The sequence below is a fragment of the Acartia tonsa genome, chromosome 4 (genome assembly GCF_053477335.1).
Source record: "Acartia tonsa isolate MP-2025a chromosome 4, ASM5347733v1, whole genome shotgun sequence".
Taxonomy (NCBI): Eukaryota; Metazoa; Arthropoda; class Copepoda; order Calanoida; family Acartiidae; genus Acartia; species Acartia tonsa.
This window is the reverse complement of record NC_137263.1, coordinates 17,858,457-17,876,909: the sequence shown is the minus strand read 5'-3', so window position 1 is coordinate 17,876,909 and position 18,453 is coordinate 17,858,457. Positions and strand designations below refer to the sequence as shown.

At 31.7% G+C, this 18,453-nt stretch overlaps 1 protein-coding gene across 1 annotated transcript in view; it reads right to left on the bottom strand.

Annotated features, from left to right (window-relative positions):
* The window catches only part of LOC145316318 (innexin shaking-B-like), a 41,077-nt gene extending 30,349 nt beyond the window's left edge, over positions 1-10,728 (bottom strand). The window contains exons 1-3 of the mRNA XM_080156750.1: positions 10,398-10,728; positions 9,534-9,628; positions 8,756-8,847 (exon numbers count right to left, since the gene is read on the bottom strand). Of these exons, the coding sequence (XP_080012876.1) occupies positions 8,756-8,847; positions 9,534-9,627 (186 nt within the window). The 5' untranslated portion in view covers position 9,628; positions 10,398-10,728. The remainder of the gene's footprint in view (positions 1-8,755; positions 8,848-9,533; positions 9,629-10,397) is intronic.
* Positions 10,729-18,453: the final 7,725 nt, after the last annotated feature.

Below are 18,453 nucleotides of genomic sequence, written 5' to 3'. Positions count from 1 at the left end.
CTCTCAGGGAGAGGTGTTATCTCTGTTTGCACAAGTACAAAAAGAGGAAAGTGAATTTTGAATTATTCATGCTCAAATCCTTTTCTTTATTTCTTTTCTTTAATTTATTCTATCTGTATGTTGTGTATTACCATTATCTTGTCTCAAGTCTATTTTATTTTATTCTTTCCTCAAATACTTTTGTTTTATAAAATATACGTAGATATTATTACAGGGGAAAAATTGTCGTCAATTTAGTTATTGGTCATTTTGTTCATCCAGTATGAGGAGAGGGGATGATGAAAACGGAGTGGATGGGGGAATCTTATTTTTGGCCAGCTACAATTTCACTTTATTAGAGTAAATGATCCAAGTAGTAATAAATACATTTTTTACCAAAATTTAACGTTCGCTTTTTGCTGTTATTACTCTGTTTACTATTCTATTATTTAAAATCTTTATTTTAATGGCCACTCTGGCAGATATATGTTAACACAATTATGTACCTAAGCTTAATGTTATCAAAATTTTGACATGTCTTTTAGAGTAATTTAGCATATCAATCATATGTCATTTATGACTACCTTTACCTATACTCGACATGAGATAATAATAGTCGAAAGAATACCAGATTTAAAAATGGAAGCAATCTCAATATTATTATAGTTATTTTTCACATCGTATTATAAACAGCTTTCCGCGGATATCACTATGAAAAATTAGAAGATTAAACCCAGTGTTGCTAGCCCCAAGGGGCCGAAGGCCTGGGGTAACAAAATTGGTATTAATTTAATTATCTTTATTTTAATATTTGTAGTAAATTGTCCCTGATACGATGCTATACATGATTTTTCAGTATTGCTAAGAACCGGTTCTAACCCAACAGATATAAATCAGTTTAGAAGCCGTACTGGAAATCACCTTTTTTAAATATTATTTTATATGGCTCTCCAAAAATTATCTTTTTTGTTTTGTTTTGGCAATGTTCTAATCTAAAATCCAGAGCTATGATCAAGTTTTACAGGATTTCAACCAATTTAGAATTTATGCATTTACTTTGTTTTCTTTACTTAAACTCAAATCAAAGTGGCAGAGGAAAAGGGGTTTTAAAAAAGGAGGGGAGAGGAAAAACAAGGATGATACACATTCATTAGTGGCGAGGTATGGAGTATAACAAAGAAAGACGGACAGACAGTTATGGTAATGATTGGATAAAGGATATACGGTGGGATAAATTGACAGGGGAAAATTTGTTGTCAATTTTGATCAGTTCGTTCATCCAGTCATACATGAAAATCTGGTGCAACATTCAAATATAATATATCGATTGGTATGTGCTTTGTGTAAAGTAATAACAATATAATAAGCCTAACTCACATAACGACTGTATTATTCAAATTTCTATTTACCCCATTGCGTTTTGTACGGTCAACTAGCAGACAGTCGTAAAATGTAAGTTTATCTCAAAAATTGGTTGAGAAAATCATATTTTAACATATATTGCTCTGTTGTTCGAGAATCTAATGGATGAACAGGACAGTGTAACATAAAAAAAAATAAAACCACATTTCTCAGAGGAAAACTTTACTAAAAATCGTATGTCTTTCTAAATTGGTAGCCTAGTAAGTAAGTCTTTTTTATCCAATAGCGTTACAGACTGACAAACGTAAAAATAAAGTAATAAGAGCAGTTTCGCTGCTAAAAAAGGATAGAAGAAGAAATTTGTGTTTGTGTGTGTGTGTGTGTGTGTGTGTGTGTGTGTGTGTGTGTGTGTGTGTGTGGGGGGGTGTGTGTGTAGATATAGTTATATCAATATTCTCTACTTAAATGCATAAGATCAAGTTTTATCGATTTTTATATAATTGTTAGAGGGAAAGCTGCACAATAATTAGGGTGTGTCCGTCCATCTGTAACATATAGAGTAGACCTTGTCAGGAATATTAGAATTGTCATATTAATCTTAAACCTTAAATTAAGACTTCTGTTTGGCGTAAATTTGAAAGCATAGCAATGTATATAATTATGATGTTTATTTATGAAGGTGTACAAAATTAAAGCTTAGACGATAAAGCACACTAATATAAGCAAAGTATCTCCATAATCATAACTTATTAATAACTAAAAGGATATTTAACATTTTATGCACTGAACCCATGTCATTTTTTGGTTGCTCGCTTTTATTGATGTTGTCACCCTTGTTATATATTGTTTTATGCAATATTGAACAACTTTTAAAGCTTACATAGAGTTAAATTTAGCAACCATCTCTTACATACATTATTTTAAAAATAATTTAACAGTCATTGTCAACTCCATCACTACCACCTTAAACAACATTTTCACATTACATTGTTCTATAAAAGGTTGACAAGATAATAATTGATGGACAAACGGACAAAGTGAGTTGTAGAGTAGATGTTCAGTGACCATAGAAATGAGAGAAAAAAGATTGAGAAATAAGGTTATGATACTTGGTAAAAAATCACGAAACTTACTATTTCTTTTGTAGCATGATTAACAGACCGACGGATCAAGTAAATTATGCAATGGATGCTCTCTAAGAAATGTCATCACAAAAATAAGCATTCTATTTGAAGAAAAAGCTGAGAAAATCATATTTCCTGCATATACAAAGATACTTAAAAGATTTTAAATTCTGTTATTAAAACTTATGAGAAAAATAAAGTTGACTTCATGTTATGCTAGGTACATGTCATAAAGTTTGTGTAAGGGAAATACCTTGGCTAGTTAACAATCACAAATCATTATCCTCCAAATCTAAAGAGTAAAATTTTAAAATCTCTAGGGTTGGTTGTCTGTTATGCCACACTTGGAGATTTCCTTGCTGGATTGAACTGTCATATTTGGAGTAAAAATGTGAAGCAAATATTTCAAGAAAGGGATCTACTGCAGTTCATGGTAAAATATTGCTGGTAACGAATGCTTCCTGTTTCCTGGCAATGTTAGAAAATTCCTGGATCTAGCATAACAAGAAATATTTCTGGAGCTACCAATGTTTAACTTTCCTGGTTGCCAGCAATTTATGCATATTCCTGGCCACTGCCATGTTTGAAATATTCCTGTTAAAAAGCAATATTTCCCTTTTTAATTCCCATTTCCCTTTTATTACACTTACCCCACAATTAGAGGTTGATAAGATTTACACAACTCAAAAGTTGCTATTTTGGCATGTTTTTCTGATGTGGTGGGGGGTGGGAGGGTAATGGTGTTTCTCTGTATTAATTCATTCAAATTTTGGCGCGAAAGTATTAAACTTTCCCATAAAGTTTATACAGCCTCAAAAGAGGAGGGGATGGCGTTAATTGAATTTAAAAACTCACGCTACAAAATTCTGACACGAATTTAATCATATGTGTGTAAAGGTTTATTGATTTTAATTTGAAATTCTAAAAAAGGGAGGGAATGAAATAATTTGAAATAAAAATTTCCCGCCATAATCTAGTTACTTACATGGTTTCATGGTCTGTATGTCACAGTTACGCCACTCTTTTTGTTGATTTAGGCTAGAATTGTTGGCATTATCCTCATAGATTTTTTTTTCAATTTTGATCCCCCCTTCCTGGACGCGGCACTTTTTTATAATTAGGTTAGTTTAGGTTATAGAGGCTAGTATTAAGTTTTGGCATTCTATAGGCGTTCAAGTTCGTTGGTTTTACTGTTTAATTTCAAAGCCTCACTTAGAAAATAATTAATTTATTAATAAGAAGAAAATTACGAATTTATCTCCCCCACTTTTCAATATATTATAAAAATAAAAAGGCGCGCCCAAATTTTGGAGCGAAATTGGATATAAAGATAGAAACAGTTAAATTTATAGGTAAAGATCCAACTCTCCTATATCATTCCCCCACCTTTATTAATAAAATAATTGAAGCAACTGTCCCTTATTAATCATTGCTGTTTACCCCCTAAGAAAATGTGATAAAGGGTATGGGGTAAAAACTCCTGTAAGCCAGTAATCTTCTCTCATTACTGGTAACCTGGAAAATTTCCAGATTGCCAACTAACAGGAACCTAGGATTTAGGGGAATATGCGTGCTGCTGGATCCAGGAATCTTGTAATATTGCCAGGAACCAGGAAGCATTCGTTACCAGCAATATTTTACCATGAACTGCAGTAGATCCCAAGAAAGTTTTAAAAGTACCTGTATTTAAATCTAAACTAATATTCTATGTGTTTGAAGTGGACGTAGGTAGCTATGTAGCTAGTCAGTGAGAGAGTGGTTCTCACTTCCTATTGTGTTTATATAGCCCCCGGGATTTAGATAAGGCCCAAAAGATTTATGTCTAATTATTTATACCTTTCACAAAGAATTGGGGCGAGGTGTGTGTGTGTGAGGGTGTGAGTGTGTGTGTGTGTGTGTGTGTATGTGTGTGTAAGGATTGATGATGAAGATTCTAGTGTTATTGCATATTATTGAGCCTTTCAACCACATAAACTCACACACACACACACACACAAACTCAAACACACAAACTCAAACACACACACACAAACAATTCAGCACACTGACTAACACATACACACAATGTAGAATAAATGAACAATTATCAATACTAATGTATTTTGTTACTGCATTGAGTGAAAACAATATAAAAAATAAGTTGTAATAATATAGTTTTTTTCTTTTATATGGAAGGGTGTAAAAAAATCAATCTTGCATGTACATGATTAATATTTAATTTTGGAAATAAATTGTGGTCTTAAAATAAATGAAACAAGTACATATTTGTCCAAAAGTCTAAAAGGCTTTGCCCCTTTAAAAAAAATAAGGCAATGCACATAGGGGCAACAAGGGGCAACAATTCACCACCCCCAAATCAAGTTTCAAACATTCTATGAGTATTAGCATACCCAATGTACATCAGATTTCAAAGGAATCGTAAAAATACGCTTTTTAAGTAAATATTCTAATGCATGGAAGTCAAGAAATGCAAAAATTTTCTTACAGAAAAAGGCATACTTTTTGTGTTTCACCAACAATTTTAAAAGTATTATAAAATCTCTTAGAATTAACGTAATTAGACAAAATAACTTCTGATGAGTCATGCATTACATATATTTTGACAGTATAAAAGAAAAAAACACAAATTGAAGAAATTAGTCCTAAATAATTATAGTTGAAGTCAAGATTTTAGTTTATTTTTGTTTGTTTTTTAATCAACATTTTAGAAGACAGTAAGAGGAAACATGTTTTCGCCGGGTGTCGCCGGCTAAAAAAACGATATTTGATTACCCAAAGACATATTTTAATCGCCAGTACTGGTTTCTTTTACCCCCCCGCGCCCCCGTAGGTGTTTTTAGCGCGTTTTCTGAGGCTGGGTGCACGAAAACTTTGTTAGGAAAATCTTTTAAATGCGCTTTTAAAGTCAAAATGAAAGATGTAATACATATAGATAAAAGACGCAAAAACATAGTTATAAGAAATATTTATTTGATTAGACTTTGAATTAAAGTTGATAATGAATATTTTCAAGTTCTATTGCATTAAATGATGGAGACGGGAGGAAGGGGGGGAAGGCTAAACCTAAATCTAAACCTTTTTATGTTTGATGTTTTAATGTAACTGAATAATCGTTTCTATAGATTATTACAAATATCAGGGATCTAAAGGGATAAGACAAAGGCCAATAAATTGTTGTACATCCCCAATGATAATACACAAAATTACCCCTTGTGTAGATTAAAGTTAGTAGTTAAAACGTTTGAATACACAACTGTAAAACTTTGGGGACTAGTGTTATAAACAGCCCAATGACCCCTACCTCACTGCGGAAACGTAAAGTTAATATGCAAATAACGTGAGGTTCTTATAATCATTCTAAATTGGAATTAGCAAGTAGTCTATCTGTCTGTCTATTGGTAATGCTTTGATTTTAAATTATGTAGTTACATGGTATTCATGTTTAACATCAGCAGTTTTATTTAGAAAGGGAGGGGACTGTTAATTACACTAGTCCCCAAACTTCAAAGTTTTATAATAACGTTTTTATATTCGTTAGCATAAGAACTTCAGGAAATTTAATTGATTTTTTATTGGTTGGTTCATTAAGATGAGTGTCAAAACTTTTCAACCACTAATTCTCATCTACAGACAAATAATTTTGTAATATAATTAATTAAATATGTATTTATTAAATATGTATCAATATTGGGGATGTACATATTAATCGGTTATTGTTTTGTTCCTTAGATCCCTAGGTGTTAATATATAATACAAAGTAGCTTGATGTCTGTTTGTCTGTCCGCCCATCCGTTAAGATCTCGCTAACCACTAAATCGATTGAATTCTACTCTTCAGGGAATATATCTACTGGTCCTGTAGTTGTTTAAAGCTCTTTTTCAAAAATAAAAAACCCCAATTTTTTTTTTATATTTCTATAATTAGGGTCGGTCCGTCCGTACGTCTAGTACAGTTAGATCTTTTACTTAACTTAAACAGGCTAGAATTGTCCTATCGATCTCAAACTTTTCATGCTGATTTCTACAACAGTTGGGTACGACTTAGAAAGCACAGCAACTCTATAATCGTTACCAGAAAGTCCGTACATCCATTTATAACAAGCTGATTTTTACTTTTTTGACAACAAATAATGGTTTTGAATGTTAAAAATATCCTATTCATCTGATTTTTTGAATACTGATTCCTTTTTCAATAAGGTGTAATGTTATAAGCGAAGCATCTCTATAATTTAAACTTCAGTATGTCCTCAAACAGTAACATGTATTTAATCAGTTTTAATTACAATTTTGTATAGACATGCATTAATATTCAGTTCTGACACTTCACAAGTGTTAATGTTCGTTTGTCCTTCCATTTCAGAGCTTCGCTTCTTTCATGGATGTTGTCATCCTTGTTTAATTACCTCTTGGGGCAAATCCCCTAGAGGCTAGGGGCGAAGCCGCTAGTATACATATAAACAGTAAACAAGAATCATAATATCATTATAAATATAGATATTAGTTAATAAAAATTTATGTTAATCATGCCCACATTTATAATGGATTTATTAAACATAAAAATAAAGTGAAACTTGTAGCTTGCTAAAATAAGGATCCCCATCCACCTCCATTTACACCATCCCCTCCCCTCCTACTGAAATGAATTCCATGACCCCAAATTTGACACTTTAAACACTAAAATCGGACTACAATTGACATAGTTACACTTTAAAGGGCCCAAAAAGCTAGTGATAGGGTAGCTGCGCTACTAAAAAATTCTCATATTGCTCTGATAACCAAAACCTCTAATTAGACATTTTAAACACGAAATTCAAGATAGTTGATGGATAGATAGATGGATAGATATTTAGATGAATAGATAGATGATTAGATATATGGATAGATAGATGGACAAGTAAATGGATGATCAGATGGATAGATGGATGGATAGATAGAGGGATAGATTGATGGATGGATAAATTGATAGTTAATGGATAAAGAGATGAATAGTTGATGAATAGATAGATGGATCGATATATAGATGGATAGACAGATGGTTAGATAGATGGATAGATAGATGGATAGATAGATGGATAGATAGATGGATAGATAGATGGATAGATAGATGGATAGATAGATGGATTGATAGATGGATAGATAGATGGATAGATATATGGATAGATAGATGTATAGATCGATGGATAGATAGAAAGGGTAAGGGGGGGCTATTTTCGGGAGGGGATAATCTGGTAATTTTCTATCTACCTTCATAAAATGACCTTTATCTCCATGTTCCTTTCAAATGACAGAAAAAAACATAAAAGCAAATTTGTTTGTTGTTAAATTACCTACAAAAAAGTATAAAATGAAATTTTTGTGAGATGAATTTTAAGGGTACTAAATAATTAAATCCCCTTTTTGGTTGATTTGCCCCAATGTGCAATGTAGAAAATAGGTCTGCATGAGTGTAAAAGCATGGTGAAAAGCTATAACAATGGATATATTTTTACTTGGATCTTACATCAGAATTTCATGTTCTCTAATATAGTAAAACACGCAGCGAGCTAATATAACGACTTATCCCTTCCACCATACTGAACTTAGTCCCTTCTAGTAGATGAACGCACTGACAAATAAGAGCTAGCAAGCAAAATTGACGACAATTTTTTCTCTGTCATAATATCCATGTATATTCTACATCCATTGCTATAACATATATGATATGGGGAAAACAAAAAGGAATAAAGCTATCTGTGGTTGACCTTGCCAATTGGAGACAAAAGGAACCAAGATATGAAATATCTTTTGTTTTCACACAATTAACAGGGTGTCCAAATGAAATAAAATGTAGAGGGTGTCCAACACAAATGAAATGTACAGGGTGACCAACACAAATGAAATGCACGGGGATTTCCAATTCAAATAAAATGACCAGAATGTTCAACTCAAATAAATTGTAAAGGGTGTCAAGCCTAAATAAAATATACAGGGTGTCCAAATCAAATGAAATGTACAGGGTGTCCAAATCAAATTAAATGTATATGGTGTAAAATTAAGTAAAATGTGTAGGGTATCCAACTCAAATAAAATGTATAGGGTGTCCAAATGAAATGAAATGTTCAGGGTGTCCAATTAATTTAAAATATTCAATTTCTAACAGAAACAATCAACTGGGTGTCAAATATATAGGAAATTTCTTTTTTCTACATTATCAATTATAATAATTAACAAGAAAGATGTTGTCCTGGAAAAGGAAAACATATTAGTGTTTTAATTTAAATTCCCAGATTACCAGGGTTGAAAACTTATTACCTTAGGAATTTCGTTTGTATGAACACAATCAATAGGGTCGCCAACATATTGTCTAGTTGTCACCAGTAGAGAAAACCCTAGCAGGCAAATTACTGAAAATAAATTTTGGTAAAACAGGGTTGACAAGTATTTACCTAGGGAATATCTTTTGTGTGAACACAATCGATAGGGTTGCCAACATATTGTCGCGCTGTAACCAACACAGAAAAACCTATCAGACCGGTTACTGAAAAATAATTTAGGTATTTTTAATTTTTGTCTGTTTAAAGTTCAAGATGATTTTCCTTTATATTGCAGCTAGAAAAGACATGTTTTTTTAAAACTTACTTTCGATGCTTATTTTCGGTTAGGCGAGGTTAAGTGAAGGTTAGAAAAGCCCCCGTACGGTGAGGGCCCTACAAGGCTAGAGAGCTCTAAAGGGACTAAAATAAGATTTAATTTCAAAAATAAAAATCAAGGGGAGGGGGATCTTAGGTCAAGAATGGGAAAGAGTAAAAAAACCTTTCAGGCATAGTCATTAGATACATTTTTTTATGAAAATAACTTACAGATGTGCAAAGTGATATATTGTAGAGAATTTTTTTGTAAGGTTTTAATGCAATTATAATATATTTCACTTGTTTTCAAATGAAAAGAGTGCCACAAAAATTAACAAAAGAATAAAATTTTTAAAAGCTTCTGCTTAAATCTAAGCATGGACGTAATACAGGCGATAGTGATTTTACGTCATTTACCTGTAATTGTATAACATAATCTGAAGATACTGGAGTCTATTTACCTGTAATTGTATAATGTAATCTGAAGATACTGGAGTCTATTTGTACATGTGATAATTTCACTACATTCTTTAATCCTCGCACCAAGTCCAACATCCTACAAATTTTTAATAATTCTATTATTTCTTTCATAGTAAAAAGTATGATTTGGTCAATTAGTTGAATACTTACTTTCAGCATACACATTAGATACTTTGTATATTTGACAATAAATTGATTCATATCACAAAAATTACAACCACTTGTTCTGTAGATTAAAATTATTGATCCAACCAAATTTAATTTTTAACAATTATTTAATTCATAACATTTATCTATAATACTCACCCAAAAATTAGGGTGCTGATTTAGTTATAATGCCAACTGATTCTAGTTACTTGTAGATGAGTTATGCTCTAAAATATCATTAATTTTGATCTAAAGAGGCTAAACAGGATATGAAGGTTCAGTAAAAAAAGTTAATTAAATTGAAATATGACTTTATAAAATTCTAACAAATTATAAGTTTGCAAAAATATCTTTTTAGAGATTGTTGTGTAAAACCTAAACCTATTAAAATTCAGTGCTTTTCCTCAAACTACCTATCAATCACTGAACCCCCCTCTTTTTTAAAACAAAATTTTAAATATTGGGGAAAGTTATTTTTCGCCATGCCTAGCTATGCCTATACCCACACTGCAGGGCTACCTATTACCTAACCTAATCCTAAACAAACAAACGGTAAACTAACCCCCCCCCCCCCACTCCACCTTGCAATTGTAATTTATTTCGAAAATAGAGGGTAGTGAAGGTTCTGTGCTCGAGTAGACACTTTAAGGGAAACCGCCAAAATTCATTAAATAGAAAGATAATAAGAAAAAAATGACCTGGAAAAGTGTGAAGAATCCTGGAGAGTTTGTAATTAGAATCCTACAATGTAAGATCCATAAATCCTGGTCTGCTACACTCTAGGACTAAATTATAATAGTCCTTCCTCCTTCTTTCTCACTCTCTCTCTCTTTCCCTCTTTCTGACTTAGTATAATAGTTACATCTTTGTCCTAGTATACTATTCTCAAATATATTTGAGAAGGGTGAATCACTTCTTTACTGTATTTTGTGTATTGTCACTGAGGCACATTTTTGTCTTGTCCCAACAGTTTTTAGCACTTTTATCGCCATCGCCAAATATTTCTTTTCATCTTTTCTTTGCTTGATATTCTCTGAAAATTGTAAATATACATTTTATGGTTAAGGAGGAAATTTTATTCTAAATAGACATAAATGCAAGGTTCGGCAGCTGCGCCTCAACCGCACATAAGTCTCAAATTTAAATCCGATAGTATGACAAATAAAATTCTCAAAAAGATGGTTTGTCTGTTTATGAACAGGTTTAGACAATGACATCCAGCTGAATCTTAAAGTTATAATATGATAAATTCCCTAAGACTTGCAAGCAGCTGACACGTGGCTGCCGAGCCCTGCATAAATGTATATGTTTTCACATATTATGATGTTTATGCAGGGAAATTCTTCGAAAATGTAAATTTCTTAACCAAAATTTAAATACTTTAAGGAAGGCTTGGACAGGTAGTTCAATGGATGTAATATTACTTGGATATTTTACTTTGTTTATCTGGCTTCAATTAACGGCTGATTGTCTTTCATTGTATTAAAAATGTCTGATACTTATTAATATAAAATTATAAATTAAAACCACAAACACGTTTAATCATTAATGATACGTCAGCGTGGTTGCGTCCCCAGCTGAATAGAGTCATGCATTTTTCGAGTGGTTCCAGTTTGTAAAAAAAAGTAGTTAATTTATTATCAATTTGGTAAAATAATTTCAAAATGAATAAACTGATTTATGCTTGAACACCTCGATGTAACTTCAGAGGACTGCATTTATATACATTGTACAATTACATACACACACACACACATACCAAAACTTAAATCAAATTTTTCCTTTTCATATTCTATTTCCAATATTCACTGTAAGAAAGTAAGAAGTTGGTAATAGTGTCTCCAAAAAGTGGATAAGTGTTACAACGTTTAGCCGAGTTATACAGATTAACGTCATGAATATTATGAAAGGGGAATCATTGTCGTCAATTTATCTAGCTAACAAGGAACTCGTTTATTGGGTCAGTTCGTTCATCCAGTAGGAGGAGAAGGGATGATATAAAGGGGGTGGATGGGAATTTTCGTTATTTAGTCAGCTCTCCAAGTAATAATATATCAATTTTCCTTGTAAATGCCAAGCAAAAATTTGACCTGTTCATTTACAATTTTAAGAGTGTCTTGTCGATGTTTGTTTGTTATCAAGTTTTGCTAATCCTAATATGTATGGCTGGCGTATATTCACCTAAAATCTAACATATTAAACATATTTATTTAATTTAGACATCTTTATTTTGAAAGTTGCGCCAAATTATATAGAAAGTAATATAAAATACCATATAAATCTTTTTCTGAAAATTAGAAGAACTTGACGGTCATCTCAACCTGTAGAAAGGGCTAGACAATCTTTCCCTTTTATTTAATAATTTAATAATTTCATAAGTCAATTTTTTCTGGTTTCATTTTCTAAAGTTGTTAGTATATTTGGTAAGTTATTGAAAGTATATTTGCCGGGGCTCGGCAGCTTTGCTTCAGCCGTCTGTAAGCTTCAGGGAAATCAGCCATTTATAATTTTACAAAATAACTGGAAATCTAAACCTGACCAAAATATGACAACCCCTCTTTTAAAAAAATCATAGCATCCAAATAAGTTTAAATTTGAAGCTTAGTCGCGACTGACGCGCGGATGCCAAGCCCTGATATTTGCAAATATGTTTTGTCAAATGATACTTGAGTCAAAACTTGGATCATACCGTCTGGGATAAAGGGAGAGAAAATTAGATAAAATTACTTCGACCCAATAAAAGAAATTGGATATTACTCCTCTCATTTATTTTTTTGCTTCGCTCCGTTGTGAGGTGCGGGTTCCCCTATCCCCCTTATTTTTTTGTTAACAAAAAAATGAATAAAAATTTGTAGTGGGGTATTTTTCATTTTTTAGCAGTTCAGTAGCTGTTGAGAGATAGTAAATGAGATTATTAAAAAGCAAAAACAATTATTGGTTTATTAAACTTGATTTTTTTTTGTACTAAAACTTTGTTTAATTTAGCTGCACACATAGAAATAATAAGTTTGTATCTTGCATAAACTTAAACAATATATATTATATAATATTATATGTATGTATACAGAATACCAAAAAAAATAATATTGTCATAAAGCTTTTGACAGATAAATGGTCTAGAATATGAGTTATGGAGATATTATCAAATAAAAAGTAAAATAAAGTAAAAGTTGTGATAGCCCCTGGGTCTCAGCATAATCTACATCACGTTTTCATAGCCTATAATATAAAAATAAGTTTTTTTTTGTCTGAAAGTAAAGATCTCGGAAATTGTTAGTCCGTTTACTGATTAGGAAAGCTTTATAAGTATATTGGGGTGGTTTTAGGCTATTTTCCTGACCTTCCCCGCCATTCCCTAGAGGCTAATCACGAAGCAACTAGGCCAACAGAATATAATAGTAATGATTTTTTCTGTCTATTAAGATCTCATATACTATCTGAATACCCGGACCGGGAACTTTGGAATGCGACTTAATCTAAATAAAAAACAATATTTTATGCTTTTACATAACAAAGATTTATTTATATTAAAATAAAAACATCATTATGTTACTTTTTTTCTAAAAGAACATTTAATAAGTTTGTAAGTTTGTTTACTGCACGCCTCTATATTCTCCAAGACAAATAAACGGGCATTCAAATAAAGCCTTGCACACTCACACCAAAGGATTGTTACTTATCGCATCGTATTATAGACAGATTTCCGCTGATATAAAGATGAAAAAATACAAGATTAAAACCAGTTTTGTTAGTTCCGAGGAGCCGAAGGCCCGGCCTAATAAAACTGTAATTGATATTATGATTTTTATTTTAATATTTTTGGAAAATTGTCTGTAATACGATGCTGTACATGATTTTAACCGGTTCTAATCCAGCGGATATTAATTGGTTTCGAAGCCGTACTGGAAAAGATATCCTTTTCTATTTGTAAAAAGCAATATAACATTTATTCCTAGGATGTATGTGTGTATGTATGTAACTGAAAGTTTTACACATTTACATATCCTGGATTTTTAACCAATAATCTTATTTATCTAAAGTACTTAATATGAAAAAAAAATTGATAAAAAATCATGAGAAATAAGATTTAAAATGATATATTTGTCTCTAAAATTATTAATTTTTAGTTTATACTCGTTGGCAATTTAATAATCTAACGTATTTTGAACTATAATTAATTATCAAAGGCCCTCGAATAAGTTTTTCAGCCTTATGACCCTTTTATCGTACATAATTTTTCCAAGGCTATAAACGGATTGGAAAAATCTTCCCTGTTAAAAATGCCAGATATTTGTTTGCCAAAAATATTAGTTTAAGCTCCTAGGACATGATAGCCACTCCCTGGACCCCTCCCCCACACCCCCCGGCATGGTTGCAATTAATTGGCAAGTGCTGCATTTAATGAAAGAAAGACAGGAATGTAGGAATATGCCAATGGACAATTATATTGATCTTCCCCAAAACTTATTTAACTAGAAATTCCAACAATTTGGTTAGTGCGAATTCTGCCAAATCTAATAAATCATAAATAACAAAGAAATCATAGTAAAAGAATGATATTTTATCATATTTTTGTAATATTGGACTGTTGGAATTACGGGAAACGGTTTCCAAATTAATTTTGTCAATGTAACGATCAAAAATTGTACTGTAAACCTGCTTTGTCTCAGAATGGGAGAGATAAATTTCATTTTTTGCCATGTGATCAGACATTGACAGATTATTAGAATACCCATTCCAGCATGATCAATTTTACGAAAGTACGATATATCCTTATACTAAAGTAACATGATGTCTATTTGTCTGTGTCTTTGTATGTTTCTACAGAAGGATCTCGCTAACCGCTGAACCGATCGGGTTCTCCTTAACAGAGTAGCTTCTTATAGATCCCGGGAAGGTTTATAACTTTTTGGGGGAGGGTAGCACCACCCTCCAAAGATAAATTTTTTAACTTAACCCAACCCCCCAAAAAAAAATCCCCCCCCCAATTTTTTTTTACTTTTTCTTTTAAAATCTAAAATAATAAATTGGGTTATCAAATTCGACTCTCCTTTCCTCAAGCAGCTGGTTACATTTCTGTTACAATAAACTATCCACGCTAAAATTCCATTAATATATCTCTAAATTCCTGACTAAAAGGATGGATCCATGGGAATACTAAATTCTTCTTCTTTTAACGCCACCACCCACACACACGAATTAAGGAATCATTAATTTATCATGATTTTTGTTGACATAATTTGTACGAATTGTGATTTGTATTAATGACAATTTTTAAAAGCGAAGCTCTTCTACAATTAGGGAATGTAGAATTTAGGTAATCGTCAACAGAAAGTCTGTTCATCAATTTAAAATATGCAGATTTTTTTGTATTATGTAATTATTTAGTCCATCTGATTTCTGGAAAAATAATTCCGAGTACAATATGGTACAATATTTTAAGTAAAGTGCAAATGTTTGCTTGTCCTACGATCTGATTTTAGAGCATTTTTTTTGTGTCGGCCTCCTTGTACATTTTTATTTATTTACCTATTATTTTAATTCTATTTAAATATTAATATATTTTAACCAATGTATATTTATAATTACACCCCCACCCCTCCCCTTTTTCAAATTCTAAATTTTAGTGCTCAACAAGACACTTCGGGGAAATACGCCAGGATTGTTAACCATTTATATTTTTAAAATAATACTTAAACACTTATGCTTCTTTTAGATTTAATAACTATTCCTTTTTCTCCTTATTTTTTTATCTTATTTTCTCATTTTTCTCTTTTTTGTCCCCATTTTAAAACTTATTATACTCTCTTTCTTTTAAAGACTGTGAAGATGATCTACATTTCATATTTGTTTGTCGGTACTACATTTTTAACTTAATACGGCGAAAGGGGGACAATGAACTGTAAATTATTCTGGTACCCAAAGTTTTATAACCAAGTTTATTATTCGATGACTAAAAAACATTAGGTATGTTTATTGAATTTTGATTGGAAAGTTTCTAACTAGCAGAATCAAAATTTTACAACCAATTATTTTAATCTACAGACGGGTTAATTTAGTTTCTCATCATTTGGAATGTATATTAATTTATCATCCCTTGCCTTATCCCATAAGATCTCTGGAAAAGCCAGAGTTTTACTTTTACTGAGATGAATATCTTTGTGTAAAAGAGATGAATATTGTCATTACTTACAGATATATTTGCCTTATTAATGATACCTGGGATCTAAAGGGATAAGATAAATTGATGTACATCCCCAATGATGATACCCAAAATTACCCCTTCTATAAATTACCATTAGTGCTTGAAAAGCGCGGACACTCAATTTTTGAATCAACCAATCAAAATTCAATTAAAGTCCAAACTTGTTAAGCCAACGAATAAAAAAACGTTATAATAAAATTTTGGGGACAGCCCAATCTTGGAATGGTTTTAGGCCATTTTCCGATTTTTGCTTCCTCTGTATTTAACAATCCCCCCCCCCCCACCCAATACAATATATATTTTACCACCTCCCTCCCCCCATAACAAAATTGACCCCTAATTTATGGTGCCATGGCATCTTAAAGTCACTAAAATCTAAGAATTATTAAAATCAAAGCTTTTCTACAATTAGGGTCAGTCCGTCCGTCACAGAGAGTTAGCTTTTTTCGTTAATTTAAACAGGTTAGAATTGTCCTATCGATTCCAATCTTTGCATGATGATTCCTGTAGTAGTTAGGTACAATTTAGAAAGCGTAGCAACTCTATAATCAATACCAGATGTCCGTAGGTCCATTTGAAACATGTCGATTTTTAACTTTTTGACAATAAATTTTTGTATATTAAAATTATCCGATTCTTCTGATTTTTGAAAACTGATTCCTATTACAACAAGGTACAATGTTATAAGCAAAGCATCTCTATAAACAAGTCCCAAAAATGTAAGTAAGTCTTAAACAGTATCATCTATTTATGCAGTTTTGCAACAAATTTACTTACAATATTGATTGTACTGATGCATTAATATACTGCTAATTTAGTTCTGACAATCTACAAGTGTTAATGTTCGTTTGTCCTTCCATTTCAGAGCTTCGCTTTTATGAATGTTGTCATCTTTGTTTGATTTCTAATGAGGAAATGTGATTTTCTTGGTTAGTTTTTTAAGAAAGACTGCTGTTTCTATAAATGTTGAGGACATTCCATATTGTTGCGCACTTTGCATTTAAGGGCTATGTATTCGATAGTTAGACAGGACAAAAAATAGCCTAAAACTATCCCGGGAACTATGTGAAGCTTCCCTATATTCGTTTTGCAGTAGTCGGAGTCTGAAGCTACAATTATGAAACTTTACTACTTTATATGTTCTTCGCTACTTATGCATACTTATACATACTTGTTATGATATTGTTTCACATTAGCTAATCTAAACTGGTATTACACCAAGGACAAACAATTAAACTATCTTGTAATGAAACAAGGATGACAACATCCATAAGTAGCGAAGCACAAAAACATCATGGGACAAACAGACATAGTAAGTTATAGAGCAGATATTCAGTTTTCATAACAAAAAAAAGAAAAATGAAAAAACTCATAAAAAATCACGCAACCTTAAAAATAACGTTTGAATCTTTTGAAGCAAGACCGACAGACAGACTAACAAAACAATGTACAGATTAGATGAGCATATGTTAGTGAAATCTTCACTAAAAATTTCATCTCTTTGTCTTTAAAAGCAGCCGAGAAAATTACATTTTCCTGAAAGAGTTACGGATAGACAAAGTGAATTATATTGTTGCTTCGCTACTTAAAAACATGCATAAGCAGTAAAAAATTTCTTTACAACGTGTAATAAAATTACCCGATGCAAATTGTAAAACAATACTTAAGAATTTTGAGAAATGTTTTTTTCTTATACAAAGTATTTGCAAAGAAAAAAATTAAAGGATCCAAAAGCTTTTGTTGTTTTTGGCGGAGATTAACCGTTAAGGGGTACCACAAATGCATAAAAACCAGTAGCTTCCCTCAAAGTGACTAGTCAAGCATAGACGTTTTTCGTGTTTTCGTGTGTTTGTGCTTTAATTTAGATCTGGTAAGGTTAGGTTATACTTGGTACAGGTTATCCTGTAAAAGATAAGCATAACGGAAAAATTCTAACCCATATCTAATTAGTTTTAAAAATAAGGGAGGGAGTGGTTTATGCTAAGAGTTAATTAAAATATTATCTTTATAATATTCAAGGATTGTTCTAGCCTCGGTTTCAAGAAGCTATGTTAGAGTAAGGTAAGGTAAACACCAAAATATAAAAATACTAAGAATAAAACATAAAGTAAAAGGTAAAACACATGCCATGTAACCCATACACGTAAACTTGAACAAATAAACAACCAACTTTTGCGTGAATGGGATGAAATAATGTTTTCTGTCCCTACAACAATTATTCCTTCCCTATATAAGCTGATATAAGTTGAACGGTTTACAATAGAATTTTAGTAAAATTTGACCCATAATTTATGAAGAAAATTTTAATATTCTATCCCAATAATATCTCGGGACAAGATAAATGGATATAGAATCAACATGGATATTATGACAGAGGTAAAATTGTTTACATGGATATCATTTATTGGTTAGTTCATTCATCCAGTAGGTGGGGAAGGAATGGGGTAAAGGTGTTGGATGGGGAAGATTGTTATTTTAGCCAGCTACAGGTTTCACTATATTAGAGCACATAATAATCTGGTGTAAGATCCAAGTAATAATATTCCATC